We start from the raw sequence: 16,137 nt of genomic DNA on the forward strand, positions 1-16,137 counted from the left end.
CCCGCCCGCATGGACGGAGCCTGACAAGTCATCTGTGGCATATTTGATATGCCAAAAACAGTAACTATAGGTCTCATTCCCCAGACCCTGAAAGAGCCTTCAATCATTGGGAAAGACGAGTAAGGAGACGCTAAAATCTCAGGTCTTGGAGGAACAGAGACATTACAGTAAATCGACGAACAATGGGATGACAGTGATACAGTGATGCAGTGAATTTCTAATCTATATTCCCAATATACCTGATTTATCTCTTTAACAGGTTAGTTCTTACTTGCTATTTGATAATGTGATTGCTTTATGGAGATTACATAGCTTTATTCAATTTGATTGCTTAGTTTTAAGAAAAGTCCTTTAATTTTTAATATTAATGCATTAATTTGCTACAAACTACAGAATTGTCTTTGCCAATAGTATAAGTGAGTCACAGAGTACTTAATACTATGGTCTCATGCTTACTGTTCTTTTGACAGAATATTATTATGCGTCCAGTAAATATACCCTAGGTTTGCTGCCATAATAAACCTGGGGTATGTTTATTTAACTAATAAATAAATATGAATTATCTCTGAATATTCTTTTTCTTGCTAACACAGATACCTTTGTTATCTCTCTTATTTACTTAATGTCAGACAGTGGTAAAACTTTTTATTATAGATATAGTCAAGGTAGAATTATTATAAAAACATGCATTAATAGTTATATTTTCCATAATAGCTGTAACAAATTTAGTTTCCTGATCATTTATGAGTAATCAAGTTCATTGGCTAGCAGGAATATGGATTGTATGTAGAACTCTACTCAGCATGTAGTGACTAAGAAGGACTCCAATTTGAAGTCTTCGGTTCAGATGGGAGCACCACTAAAAAGTCCTTTACAAGAGAACAAGTGGGCAGCAAAACACTTCTAGATGTTGCCTATTGTATTTCTGTTCTGTTTCTGTTTGGGGCTGACACTTAGCGGTACTCAGAGAACCAGATGCGTTGGGAATCAAACCCAGACCTCCTACATGCAGTGCATATGTTCTAGCCATGTGAGTTACGTCTCTGACTCTTTGCCTTCTATCTTATGAATTTGAAAACACCATACCAGGTGACATGAACTCATAAACTGGCCTACGTACATGATAGCGACAAGCTAAAAATGGATAATTGAAGATGTTTCTATTTAAAGTGTAATGGGGACAGGAGCCATGATACAGCAGGTAGAGTGCTTGCCTTGCATGCAGTTGACCTGGGTTCAGCCTCTGATACTGCATGTGGTCTCCTGAGCCTGCCAGGAGTGATCTCTGGGAGCAGAACCAGGAGTAAGTTGTGTGGCTCAAAACAAAAGTCGCCCCCCCCAAAAAAACCCCAGAACAATAAAGTTGAATAAAGACATTTGACTGACCCTATAAAAATATTTCTGAACAGAAAAGTGAAAGGAAAAATATTTATTCATTTATTAAGTCATCTCACTGCAACATCTGCCTTTAGTATAAATGATACTCTCACAACTAATCAAAATTAAAATTTTGACACTATGCAATACACATAAGGATGTTAATCTGATATCACAAATGCCAGATGTCAGACTGGAGAGAGAGTATAGTGGGCAAGCCACTTGCCTTGCATGCGACTGACCAGAGTTTGATCCCCAATATCACATAATGTTGACTGAGTACTGCTAAAAATGATTCCTGAGTTCAGAGCCAGAAATAACCTCTGAGCATCACTAGGTGTGGCCCCCAAACAAAACAATATAAAACAAATGCCACATGTCTCCTAAATATAACTCCAAACCTCCTACTTTTATTTCTTAAAAATACCAGAGAAACTAAATTCCATAAAGTTTTCAATTAAACTTGTTTTCTAAAGATTACTAGGCTTCCAAGGAATGAAATTTAGTTCTATTTCTAGATGAACTCTGAACTGACTGTGGGCTCTGGAAACACATGGAAAAAGTATTTCCCTCAGGCGAGGGGAAACAATGAGATAGAAGCTTTCACCATCACTTGAAATTTTCAGTCTCTCACATGCAATCCATATTCTGTCAGAAATAATCCATTTCCTTCACCTGTGGTGTCAGGGTATTGTTAGGTTTATTAACAAGATTTTACTTCTACACAACAAAACATTTTATATAACCTAATATAAAGGTAAATACAAAAATATCTAGAATAATGAATTATGCATTACAGTAGTTGTATTCTCACACCTTCCTACAAAGTCCACATTTTTTTTTTTTAGAAAAAAATATATTATTGCATATGAAACCAATCAGGCATTCTGAGTCAGCACATTCTTACTGAAAACAGTATGTACAGTCCGACGAGAGTTAGAGTGTATTCTAGACCCACTCTCGGGGGGTTGGGGTGGGGGGGGTGTTTGTGGTGAAGGTCCCAGACATACAGAAATATATTTACACATCTATGTCACATCTCCTGGAAGAGTCTTGCTTGTTGGCTTGGCGTCCATGGATGAAAGTCTCTCTGCCGGTTAAGGGGAAACAGCATGCCGAAGAAGATGAGCTGCGCTAAGCTGCTTCTTCAGCAGAGCAGTCGATTCCTGCATAGGTAAACTTCTCATAGAGGGTGGTGTTCACGTAGGTCTGGAAGAACAAGAATGGATCAGAGACACGGGCTCCCTCTGTACTGCCTTCTACAGGGCAGCTGCAGCAACTGACTTCCTTAGGTTGATCATTCAATCCTCAGTACTTGCAGTACATTGTTTTGTCTTTCATTTCGCTTTTGTACTTGATGACTGTTCTCCCTAAAACCCATCTCAGCTTCTGCAAATGAGAGCTCATGCGCTTTCTTTCCTCAGTCTCTGAGAGCTTCTCTTTCTCAAGGTCTCTCCCTGCCCCTCCTGACGTTTCCCAAGGGTTCCCTCAACCCCAACCCCACGTGAGTGCACACTCCTCTGGTTTAATTAACACTTGGGTTTTGATTACCTTCAAAATCGAGTTTCCTAACCTTGATTTATCCTTTCACACTCCAGAATCATATGGACAACTATCTTCTAGAAATTTTCATAGAATTCCTCTCCCTCCCCCTAAAAACCTACCATTCAGGCTCTGATGATTACTAAATCATACTTACTCTGTGTTCTTGGTCACTCTCACCTAAGTGTTACTTCATCTATCAAAGTACGAGTTATGACTGGTAAGACTCTAGCTCAGGTAGGCTATGAGATATTGTTCTACCATGTGTAAGTCTATCTTTATAGAAGTCTTACACAACTTCTTCAAAGCTGGAGCTGCATCTTTTACATCCCTATAATAGCTATCATACTCCAAGATAGTGACTATATTAAATTTTTTTAATTAACCACACCAGGCACATGAGGCTGCAAATTAAGGAGGCCCTGATCTGAGAGCCATACTCACCTTTCGTTCTTCTAGCATCCTGTTTAAGGACACCAGTATTTGAGCAAATGAGGGTCTTTCATATGGCTTCTCCCTCCAGCATTGTCTCATTAAATCATACCTTTGGAAACAAAGAGTAAAGAGTTAATTTGTTGACAGTATGGCTATTAATCCTGAGAATGACCAGTATAGTGATTGAGGAAAAAAAGAGAAAATAATCTAGCTATTCAACACATCATCATTAGTCTCAGCCAGCAGAAGACAAAAATAGATACCTTGGAAACCTTCCACCTATTTCCATGGTCCTTTCTTTTCCCAGTATAACTGATACCTATCCTGGGTACCATTCTACATAATCTTGTTCTCATATATTTTGATAATCTAGAAATAACAGAATTGAATTTTTTAAAGGATATAATTTCCCCTGAAAAACCTATATCTTTTTATTTATTTTTTTATTTATGTATTTATTTATTTATATATATTTTTTATTTTAATTAATTTATTTATTTTTAATTCGTGAATCACCCTGAGGGCACATTTACAGATTTATACACTTTTGTGCTTATGCTTCCCTCATACAAAGTTCGGGAACCCATCCCTTCACCAGTGCCCATTCTCCACCACCAGTAAACCCAGCATCCCTCCCACCCTCCCCGATCCCATCTCCCCCCACCCCACCCTGCCACTGTGGCAGGGCATTCCCTTCTGTTCTCTCTCTCTAATTAGCTGTTGTAAAACCTATATCTTTTTAAATGTTAGTATTTAATTGAGGAAATAAATAAGTTCAGGCTCACATTTATAAAATTTCACCCATAGCATCACCTTGGGCGAGAAAATAATAGAAGTATTATATCTACTATCATAAGCTAACAAAAATATTTAAGTAGATTTTAAAATATGTTCGTGTCAAGTACCATTGATTGAACATGATATAAGCCTTAGGTATACAACATTATAACTTGATCTCTGCATATACTACATTATGATGCTCACCACGAATGCTTCCCATTCTCCACAATAAAATAAACTCCTTTTACCCATCTAACTCCCCTTTCCCTAATCAACAGTCTAATCACTCAGATACAGAGAAAAAAATTCTCTGTATCTGATATTTTTTCTTGCTCTGTTCATTTTGTTTCTTAATATTTCACAGTGGAATAAAATGGTATTTTTATATATATGTATATATATTTTGCTTTTTGGGTCACACCTGGCGATGCACAGGGGTTACTCCTTGCTCTGCACTCAGGAATTACCCCTGGCCGTGCTCAGGGGACCATATGGGATGCTGGGATTTGAACCCGGGTCGGCCGCGTGCAAGGCAAATGCCCTACCCGCTGTGCTATCTCTCCAGCCCCGGTATTTATATTTTTGTATGAATGATTTTGTTTAGTATAACATTCTCAAGGTCATCCAAGAAGCAAATGAAAAATTTCACATTTTTAATAGCTACTCAGCGATTAGTCAATTATATACCATATGCATTTCATTATGTTCATTCTGCATGTAAGCATTTAGATAGTTTACATATCTTGGTATTATAAATAATGTGTGATGAAGACAGAATACATATATATATATATTTCAGATTTTTTTTAGTGTTTTTGTATTCTTAAGATAAACAAGCAGAAATATAATGGCTGTATCATATGGTAGTTCTAATTTATTTGAAAAATCTCTTTACTATTTTCCCTAGTGGCATAACTACCTTTTCACTAACTATGTACAAAAGCTTCCTCCTGTCCACATCTTTTCCAGAACTTATTGATTGCTTATATTTTTCATAATAACACACTAACAGATGAGATATATCTGACTGTGATTCTGATTTGTACTTTTCTAATAACTTGTAAATGCTAAGCTTCTTTCTATGCTGATGTGCCCTTTTCATTTTATTTATCCATTGGAAGGAGCTATTCAGATCCTTGCCGATTTTTATTTAGATTTGAATGAGTTATTAATATAATTTCAATATTAACTTCTGATATGTATGATTTGCAAATACCTTCTCCAATTCAGTAGCGTTGTCTTTCATTGGGATGATGGTTAATACCATTATAGAGAGGAGCCTTTTAATTTGATGTAGTTCCATTTATTTATTTTTGCTTTTGTTTCCCTTGCCATTGGATTGGTATTGAATTCACAAAGACATCCTAAAGTCAATTTCAAAGCACTCTTCACCCGTATGTCCATACACATATGCATATATATATGGTTTATATATATGGTATATATGTTGTTACTGTTTTTGGCATATTGAATACGCCACGGGTAGCATGCCAGGCTCTGCTGTGTGGGCGTGATACTCTTGGCAGCTTGCCGGGCTCTCCAAGAGGGGCGGAGGAATCAAACCTGGGTCAGCTGTGTGCAAGGCAAACGCCCTACCACTGTGCTATCGCTCCAGCCAGTAACAACGAGTCTCACAATAGAGATATTACTGGTGTCCACTCCAGCAAATCGATGAGCAACGGGATGACAGTGACAGATATATGGTGTATATATATAGTTTATATATGATATATACATGGTATATAAATATATATGATTTATGTATAGCATATATGTTGTGTATATATATATATATATATATGGTTTTACATCAAACATTCCATTCATATCCTGGCTCAGGATCATGTACAGTCAGTACTGGAGATCAAATAGAAGTCAGACATTTGCAAGGTAAATTGCCTAACCTGTGTTCCCCCCCCCCTCTCTCTCTCTCTCTCTCTCTCTCTCTTCCTTCTCCTCCTCCTCCTCCTCCTCCTCCTCCTCCTCCTCCTCCTCCTCCAGTCTTGTTCCTGGATTCCTGGATTCTTATGTCTGGGAAGTCTGCACACTGCCCCACAGTTCAGAGAATATTCAGACCCCGTTACAGGGGCTATTGGGGGTCTCCAGAGCGTGTGCATGTGCCACAGAGTTACACCTCTATGTGCATTTAGAGATAACTCCTTCGTTATTCAGTTTCCCCAAAGAACCTACAGGAGGAAAGCTAAGATAAAACAGCCTCTAGTGTGAGGCCTGACTTACACCTCATCATCGCAGTTTAGGGGCTTCTCCAGTCTGTAGCCCTGGGGCAGCTTCTCATAGAGTTCTGCACATGTCATTCCGCAGTAGGGGGTGCCACCTGGAAGACAGGACACAGTGGTCACAGTGCAGATGTGAGCTGCAGCTGTTCAACTCTACCCCCAGCCCCTCAAGCCAGATCCTATAGCAGAGGGTCAGGACACGCAGAGAGTGAGTGAGCACCAGTGTGATTTGGCCTCAGTGCAAAGCCCCCACGTAGCAAAGTTCGGCTGAGCCTTATGACCACGAGCACTGGAGAGCGTCCAGTGCTTCAGAGGGAAGAGCCACCACCAGGCTCCTTAGTGGGAGCTGCTCCTTGTCCCTAATCCACCTCGTCCCAGCTCATCTTTTGGGTCAGTGAAACACACTATTTTCCTGACTGGGGTCTATCGTTCTATTATGGAACTTTTTTGTGTGTGTTTCTAACAGTTACCTCACAATTTTAATTATAGGAGCTTCTGTAGAAAATGTGAAAAGTATTATTTTTTAAAAAAAATTTTAAATTTTATTGAATCACTGTGAGATAGTTACAAGCTTTCGTGTTTGGGTTACAATCTCACAATGATCAAACACCCATTCCTCCACCAGTGCACATTCCACACCACCAATATCCCGGGTATACCCGCACCTTTCCCACGCTCCCCCTGCCTCCATGGCAGACAGTATTCCCCATACTCTCTCTCTACTTTTGGGCATTATAGCTTGCAACACAGACACTGAGAGGTCATCGTGTTTGGTCCATTATCTACTTTCGGCATGCATCTCCCATGCCAACTGGTTCCTCCGGTCATCATTTTCTTAGTGACCCCTTCTCTATTCCATCTGCCTTCTCCCCTCCGCTCATGAAGCAGGCTTCCAACTATGGGGCAATCCCCCTGGCCCTTGTATCTACTGTCCTTGGGTGTCAGCCTCATGTGATGTTATTCTATACTCCACAAATGAGTGCAGTCCTTCTATGTCTGTCCCTCTCTTTCTGACTCAAGAAAATGTGAAAATTATTCTTTAAAAAATCATGAAAACGTTTTTTTAAAAAGCATTAAAAAAGTATGAAAATTATTTTTCAAAAACCATTTTTTAAAAAGCATGAAAAGTCATCCTGCCTGGATAGGTCTGCCTGCTACTATCTTTTTAGCAGGCAGGATTTTAAAAATGGGATCATGGCTTATGTGGAATTTGGGGGTTTGGTTATGCACATTTGCACATGCTATTAAATGACTTCAGAAATATGGTTCCATATTATAGCACCTTAAAGGGGAGGGGAAAATTGTCATCATCCTATTACATCTTTGCACAAGAAGAAAATAACTATCATGAAGTTCATGACTACTGGTTTGTTAGTATAACCATCACCTATGGGGCTTTTATTTTATTTTACTTTATTTGGCTTTTTGGGTCACACCCAGCAATGCACAGGGGTTACTCCGGGCTCATGCACTCAGGAATTAACTCCTGGCAGTGCTCAGGAGACCATATGAGATGCTGAGAATTGAACCCGGGTCGGCCACATGCAAGGCAAACGCCCTACCCGATGTGCTATTGCCCCAGCCCCCCCATGGGGCTTTTAAAAGGAAATAAACAAAAAGGTTCTCTGTCCCACCTAACGTAGCCACAGATTACAGTAAGGGAGGTTGGACGGTGGGCATCCCCTGTGCCAGGGGTCTGACCTGGTAGGAGTACATACTCACCTAAGCTGACAATTTCCCACAGTAACACGCCATAAGACCACCTGAAAGGAGGGACAATGGTGAAACCAGTAATCAACTAAAAAGAGTGACCAATTTTCTACTCCCAAACCCAGCACGACTGGCTTTTTGTCAGAAGGGAAATGACTTCCGGTTCAGACTCTGGTTCCAAGGTCAGGTCTACGCACACAGCATCCTCTGATCTTTCAGGGCCGTGGAAGAATGATAAGAAACAGCTGACATAAATCCCACACTCACTTTCGATATAGTATGAGCTGATATTGTGGAAAGCAGATGAAATTCTAAGCTGCACAGACTTACATTAAATCCTGTACACTTAGCATGTGTACACTTTTAAAGGAGGGAGGTTTCGTTTCTGCCTCAAAGTTATGCAGAGATGATGCGAGTGTGAGCAGAAAAGGCACACTGCCTAAATGCAGGAATTGCAGTCATAAGGCCCTAGGAGAGGTGCTTCACCCCTCTGTACCTCACTGTTTTCTTCTGAAAATAGGAGGAAAGGGGCAGGGTGGTGGAACCATCCCTCAGGTTTGTCACTGAGACCACATGCGGAGATAGTCCCCAAAGTCCGCCTTCAAGGTGTTATACCCCCAACTCTGTCCACACCAAGACTCCATTCATTCTAGGAACTTACTTCGTGGGCTTAGGGATTCACTTTATTCCAGAGGACCAACATATTCACTCTTCCCTTTAAAAACCCTTGTCAAATGTTTATTTTTCTGGAGGAAAGCAGTAGGTCATTGAGAAGAGGCTACTCACACATCACTGTTGGTGGTATACACGCTGTAATTCAGTGACTCGATGGCCATCCAGCGCACTGGGAGCCGACCCTGGAGGGGAAAGGTGGGAGGTCAGTGTCAGGTCAGGTGGGACCATTCACCAGGTTCAACAGTTGCTTGGAACTGGGGTTCCTTCAGGTCTATGGGGAACCCTGTTTGGAATTTCACAAAGGATGGCCAACATGAATTGTTCTGTGTATGTCCCACCCACAGGTTTTTTTCAAATTCTAAGATGTGTCCCTAGGGTAGGTTCTAGTTACCTCCAGGTGACCCCACAGAACTTTTGTGTAAGAAGAAATACAAAATGTGTAATGTAGGAGACGCCAAGGTTTTCTGCAGGATAAGCTACGTCCGGAAGGAGAAAGGCTGAGATTTCCAGTAGGTCCTCTAGGATGTGCAGTTACCAAGTACACGCGGAAGGAATGAGCATTTCAGGCTAACAGAGCTTTGTGCATGTATGTCAGCAGAGGGAAAAGCTGGTCCTGGCCCGTGAGTTTTCAGTACATTGAGAGATGGGATCGATGACAATTTGGGTAACTTGCCTTGACTCCCTCCAGGTTATCCCCATTTTTTTTTTTTTTTTTTTTTTTTGCTTACTGAGTCCAGACTAGGGAAAAGGAAATGGAAACTCAACGTTGAACATTTGGATTGTTGCCCTAGTTTCCTCAAATTTGCAATGATCCAGGTCCCTTTGCATCTGACCTTCAGTAGGGGACATAGGAACCTTGATGGATCATAGGAGATGCATCTTCCTCCCTCAAACCCGCAATCATGGCAATTTAACCCACACAGGCTAATGAATGGGTCAGGCAAAGACAGATGTACTTAGGGGCACTTTTTTAGCCCCTCTGAAGCTAGTCCTTCCTTCCACGAGACCAGCTGTGCTCTGGGTCCCAAGGATAATGGACAAGTGTGAGTATCTTCTAGTCCTCAGTGATGGGTGCTGTATGTACCTCTTTCCTGACCATACATCTCAAGTGAGGTGTGTACTTGAAGGTTTAAATACCAAAGTGTCCTTTCTCACTTTGATACCTTCACTATTCTCCATACATACACACTCTTCAGTCTCGTTACCCCCACCCCCACCCCCACATCCCCAACTCCCACTGATGTTAGATCTTCCCTGTGCCCCATCACCTCTAAGGAATTGATAAAACTGTATACAGGTCTGTGCTGCGTTTGCTATCCTTTATGCCAGGTCCACTAGCCTACCACTTAATCTCCTGTAATTATTCATTTCTGTGCTTGCTTTCTCATTTTCCTCTTAGCTGACATTTTGGTATCTATTCACTTCTATCACCTTGGATTCGGGGCCCTATCATCTCCTGTTGATGGCCACGGGCTCTCGTCTCCTCTCCTGGTCTGGTTTCACTACCCAACAATCTGTCCCCCAAACAACAAATTACTCTACACAGCAAATTCAACCGTGTGTTTCCTTGTTTTAATATTCTGCAATGCCCCTATAACCTTTAGATTTTCAGATGCTTAGCTGATTCCACAAATCCTCAGCGGGAATTTTCACAAAGATCTCACCCCATTTCCCTTTCCAATCCTGGATTCTGTTTGATTTTGTTTAGGGGATGTACCAGCAGTGCTCAAGGCTTACTCCTGACTTTGTGTTTAGGATGACTCCTGATGTGCTCAGGGAAACCATAGGTGGTGCCTGAGATTGAACCTGGGTTGTTTGCACACAAGGCAAATACCCTATTTGTTTTACTATCGCTCTGGCCCCACCAACCCTGAATTTTTAGTCGTCCTCTTTTATGCATTACATTGCAGGCACATCGAATCGCTTAATTCCCAAAGGTTTTGCACTTCCCTTTTCTGCTAAGCTCTATTTATTGCACCCTCCATCTCATCTGAATAAGTCTTACATCTCCAATAGCATATACTGTAAAATTAGAGGTGAACCTTCTCCAAGAGTTTGTCCAAGACTAATCACAGGCAAGAATCACTACTCTCCGTGTTCCCATCACATCTTTGCTTCTTGTGCCGTCAGATCTTACCAATGGTTTGTATTTGTTTTGTTTTGTTTTTGAAGAACTTGCCGACTGTTATGAGGGTTCATTATGCATCTTATTTGTGAGCTCTTTGAAGATGGAAACCGTGACTGACTTATATAACCCCAGGATTTAGCACAAACAATAAATATATCAGGGAGAAGCAGATTATGTGTTAACAATAATAAACTTTAAATCTCTAAATTTTTAATCACCTTAGTTTGTAACACCTCTAGTATTGAAATTATCTGCAGGCCTCAAATATTAAAAAAAGGAAAAAAGGGACCATATTCACTCCAGAACAATTAAATCAGAGTATCTAAGCAGCAGGATTCAACTTCGGTATTTTTCCAAAGCTCCCATGATGATTCAACAGTGCAAAGTTGAAAATCTCCAATTAAAAAAATAGGTCTCACAGTGATTCAATAGAAGGAATTTAATTTATAAAACAAAACCAAACAACAATAAAAAAAATCTGTCCAAGAAGGTAGCCACTCTGCTGCCCTCTGGTGGTGTATTGACACACTGCACCCTTTATTTCTTTTTTCTTTTTCTTTTTCTTTTCTTTTTTTCTTTTTTTTGCACCCTTCTTTCAGGTGCTTCGAGTTCTAGGATTCGGTATTTCATCCCTTATCTCATCCAGTCCTTTTCCTCCCCTGTCGCAAGCTTCCCCTGAACATCTGATCCTGCCTTGGAAAACAGAGTTCATCCTTTATCAGTGCTCTTCCCCTTGAATCATCCCTTTTAAGCAGGGATGCTTCTTGAGAAATGCCAAGTAGTAGTCTTAGGAAACTAAGTAAAGCATCTAAACAAAATGTGTAAGTGATGAAGTCCCTGTAGCCCTCGTCTGGGGCACCATTTCTCTCAAATGCTGCTGTGAAGATGGGGGCCAGTAGGAGAATTCCTGTCTGTGGCCTGAAGAACAGGAGAAGCAGAGTAGATGGGTGAGCAGTGGCTCTTATTTCTTTTTCTTTTTTTTTGAGGGGGGGTCACAGGGCTTACTGGTGATGCACAGGGCTTACTCCTGGCTCTGTGCTCAGGAATTACTCCTGGCCATGCTCAGGGGACCATATGAGATGCTGGGAATCGAACCTGGGTCAGCCACGTGCAAGGCAAACACCCTACCCGCTGTGCTATTTCTCCAGCCCCCAGGTCTTATTTCTTTAAGTAGTCTAGTACCTACCCCAGAGAGTGGAGCCAATTCCCAAAAGCATAAGAGGAAAAAGGTATAGCTTAGAGATTATTCCTCTCGGGGCAACCTTCGCTTCTGAGACTGCCTTGTTGATAAGCATCCAGGATCAGGCAAGGTGGCATCATAAGAGCCAAAGGGGCCCTATGTTATTTGTTTGTGTAGCAGTGCTGTGCGTGGAACCTAGGACCTCATCTATCTGAGGCATGTGCTCTCCTGCTGAACCATACCCCCCCATTTCTAAATTGAGGAAATAGTTTATAACAGTGTTAGCATTTATACTTTACAAATATAATATTACTTCCCCACCTCCAATTAATGTGCCAATATCCCTCCTCCACTGTCCCTATGTCTCCTAGTTCCTCTAGTTGCTGAATCAGGACATTATCTACTGGGGTCCACAGTCATCAGATGCCACAGGACAATGCTATTCCGAAGGTACCACTGGATGTCCTCAGTGTTGATGGTAAACTTACCATTGTCTTTTTCACATACACTTCTTGGCCTCGGGACAGTCCAAAATCTGCTATTTTGGCTACATAGTTTTCACCGACTAAAATATTCCTGGCTGCCAGATCCCTGTGAATAAACTGAACATTTAAAAAACATCATGTACAATCAGGATAATATTTACCTTTTTATTTCATTTTGCTAGCACAAAGCCGCCAGGGGTCAGAACTGTTAGTGGAGTCTGTCAAATGACCAGCATGTCTGACACAAGCTTTTCAAGAAAACGTCTTGGTCATTCATTTAATTCTTCAGTTGTGATGGAAAATGTCTGTTGTTGGGCATTATTCGGAGCCAACAAAGCCAATGGCTCAGAGACCTCAAATGCTCATGAATTTCAGTAGATAAAGGTACTGTTAGTATTGGGAATTAACTTGTTTATAACTGGATGGCATATTAGGGCCAGAGAAACAGTACAGCATGTAGGAGATTTGCCTTACACATGTCTTTTATTATTATTATTATTATTATTATTATTATTATTATTATTACTATTTTGCTTTTTGGATCACACCCAGCGATGCATAGGGGTTACTCCTGGTACTGCACTCAGAAATTACTCCTGGCGGTGCTCAGGGGATCATATGGGATGTCAGCGATTGAACAGGGTCTGCCACGTGCAAGGCAAACGCCCTACCCGCTGTGATATCATTCCTGCCCTGCGGTACACATGTCTTACGTAGATTGAATCCCCAGTGTCATATATGGTTCTCTGAGCCCTGCCTGGAGAGATCCCCAAACACAGAGCCAGGAAGAAGCCCTGAACCAAGTGTAGGACTCAAACCCAAGCCAAACAACAATAGGTGGCATTAAGATTCAAGGTAGAATATAAAAATAAATAAAAGAGAGGTTGTCTGGGGGGAAAAAAAAATGTACACGGTGATCTAGCCTCTGAGCCTAGGGAGATTTCCAGAGGAAAGACGTCCAGAGCAGGATCCTCATAACGAACCTGTTTTTGGCTCAAATAGTCCATGCCACGGGCCACATCCGCTGCGAAATGAAGCAACTGCTGGGAGGACAGCGTGGAGGCGGTGCTGTTGGCGATGGCGAAGGCCGGGTCGGTCTCCAGCACACGGCTCTTGCGCAGGAAGTCCAGGAGGTTGCCGTGGGGGGCGTACTCGATGGCCAGGTACAAGTAGCCTGCAGAGAGAGGGAGCGAACAGCCCCTGAAGCAGAGGCCCTGGCCAGCAGGAAATGTCCAGGTGGGGTCTGCTTCTCGAGACCAGCCCACCTTGAAGTGCGCCTTCTGGGGTACCCACCTCAGGACCATGGAGGGCTGGAGAGGAAGGTAAGTGATGTCTTCCTGCTGTGCTTGAAAGAGGCTGTGCATGGATTCAGGGTTCCTGTCTTTCCCCCGTCCTCCCCACCCTAGCTGATATGGCCCAACAAGGAGGACTTTCTGAAGAATGTCAGCCACCTCCTCGGTGACAACAGAACAAAACTAAAATGTTTGTGCAGAGGGTCCAAGGCATCTCGTGTGCATGGCCATATGTCCTCACTTCAGTAGTCACTGGGAACCGGGTATGAGCCAGGCATGCCATCTAGCTTGTCCCTTAACTTCTCTTAAGGTGATTCAAAACAAAACAAAAACAATGACTGACTCTCCTTGAGGCAAGGACCCCAAGAGATAACTTTCTCTCCTGCCTTCTATGCATCCCTAAAGCCAGTGCGGGTTCTCACGAAGCAAACAGCTGGTTAGCAATTAAGTGTCAGAGTTTGCAGTTTGCTTGAATGAACTAGAAAAGCCAGACTCTTAGGAAAAAAGAAGATTTCTTTGGGAAAAAATATAAAAATATATAATATTATTTTAATAGTAATTCATTTTCATAAAATTAATTAAACTTGGGCTGGAGCGATAGCACAGCAGGTAAGGCATTTGCCTTGCACGTGGACAACCTGGGTTCGATTCCCAGCATCCCATATGGTCCCCTGAGCACTGCCAGGAGTAATTCCTGAGTGCAGAACCAGGAGTAACCCCTGTGCATTGCCACATGTGATGCAAAACACACACACAAAAAGTGAAACTACTTTGATTAAAAACAGTGATCTCTGGAGCCAGTGAAATAGAGGTTTTACTGTTTTAAATCAAGTTTTTGGATTTGTTATTTTTAAAGTTGCAAATAAATTCCAAACTTCAGGGACAGTCTAAGAAATGAAAATTTTGGCAACAAAATATCTTCTAGCACCAAATCCTGTGCACAATAGGAAAAGTAGACCTAAATGATGCTATGGGTGCAATCTCACTTCTTTGACGAATGATAAATTTTATGGCCCAAATAGTTATATGCATATCATGACAGAAGATCAGAATTTTAAAAGATATTTATTTTTCTGTTGTTGTAGTTATTTTAAGTTTCATTTATTGCTTGCGTACCCATAACTGTTTTCAGGAAATAAGTGAAAAAATGAATGATGTAACTTCATTATTTAACCAAAGGTACATGATCTGACTTTCAGAATTACACCCTTATTAGATCATAGAATGACACATTATTTGAAGTGCCAGTATTTTTAGTTAAATAAATTGAGGAAAAGGAAGTCGTCTCTTTTCTATTGTTGGTGTTTGTGCTGCATAGTCAACAAGAGACTGTCAAGTTTGTAAATAATGACTCTGTGGAGCTTTTTTTTTTAATCTTATTTTTTTGTGGGCATAAACTTTTCCACAAGTAAGTTTAAGCGAAAGTCCAACTACAAAACCTAGGCAGCATGCAGACACAAACCCATAAGAGATTTTTGTTCCCTTCTTATTGACAGCTGCTTGCACATATTTCAACAGGAAAGCTTCACTAAGTATTTGGATTAATAATATAAGTTGAACTTTAGGAGTATATGCTCCATAACATAGTTATGAAACTGTATAGGAAATTGTTTTGGACAAGAACAAAACATAATGGAGTAAGAGCTGATTCTTGTGATTATTCCAACCTAAGCATTACCAGTACTTTTGCACGATAGTAGATTATTGGCACTCAGAGACTGAACATTGAGAAGATGTTCTTGTAGCCAAGAGGTAAATAGGAAAGATAGGAAATGAAGAAAAACAAATGAATTCATTCTTCTTAGCGCTGAGGGCTCCTCGATCCACCTATTTGTAGCAGCTGAGAAAGTCTCTGCATCAGCAAGGATGCAGGCAAGCAGGGCACAGGGATGCAGTAACAGGTGAGCCCGCTGACTCAGCCTTGGGACCTACCTCCAAGGAGATGCGAAGCCCAGCAATAAAAAGGGAACTAGACATTTGAGTTGAAGGTTGAAAGGCAGTAAGTTGAAAATGCAGCTTGAGAAAAAAAAAATAGATCACATTCCTGAGATTATGATCTCTCCTAATTTCAATATGGAATGTGCCTGTTTCAAAGGGGGGTGTGGGCGCTGGCAGGAAAACAGGAAAGAACCTCTTACCACGGTGTTCACAGGCTCCCAGGAGATTGATGATGTTTGGGTGATGTCCCAGTTTGCACAGAACCTCCAGTTCTCCCGCGAAGTCTCTGTGGTCATCTTTGGAGGCATATTCTGGGAAAGAGGGCAAGAATTGTGGTCCTTCCCCTTGCCTCTGGCCA

At 41.4% G+C, this 16,137-nt stretch overlaps 1 protein-coding gene across 2 annotated transcripts in view; it reads right to left on the reverse strand.

Moving 5' to 3' along the window:
- Nucleotides 1–219: 219 nt before the first annotated feature.
- The window catches only part of TEK (TEK receptor tyrosine kinase), a 106,166-nt gene continuing 90,248 nt past the window's right edge, over nucleotides 220–16,137 (reverse strand). For both annotated transcript variants that reach the window (XM_004600369.3, XM_055135700.1), the window contains exons 16-23: nucleotides 15,980–16,090; nucleotides 13,533–13,723; nucleotides 12,553–12,666; nucleotides 8,868–8,938; nucleotides 8,094–8,134; nucleotides 6,373–6,469; nucleotides 3,364–3,463; nucleotides 220–2,586 (exon numbers count right to left, since the gene is read on the reverse strand). In XM_004600369.3, the coding sequence (XP_004600426.1) occupies nucleotides 2,512–2,586; nucleotides 3,364–3,463; nucleotides 6,373–6,469; nucleotides 8,094–8,134; nucleotides 8,868–8,938; nucleotides 12,553–12,666; nucleotides 13,533–13,723; nucleotides 15,980–16,090 (800 nt within the window). In that variant the 3' untranslated portion in view covers nucleotides 220–2,511. The remainder of the gene's footprint in view (nucleotides 2,587–3,363; nucleotides 3,464–6,372; nucleotides 6,470–8,093; nucleotides 8,135–8,867; nucleotides 8,939–12,552; nucleotides 12,667–13,532; nucleotides 13,724–15,979; nucleotides 16,091–16,137) is intronic.

The sequence above is a fragment of the Sorex araneus genome, chromosome 1 (genome assembly GCF_027595985.1).
Source record: "Sorex araneus isolate mSorAra2 chromosome 1, mSorAra2.pri, whole genome shotgun sequence".
Taxonomy (NCBI): domain Eukaryota; kingdom Metazoa; phylum Chordata; class Mammalia; order Eulipotyphla; family Soricidae; genus Sorex; species Sorex araneus.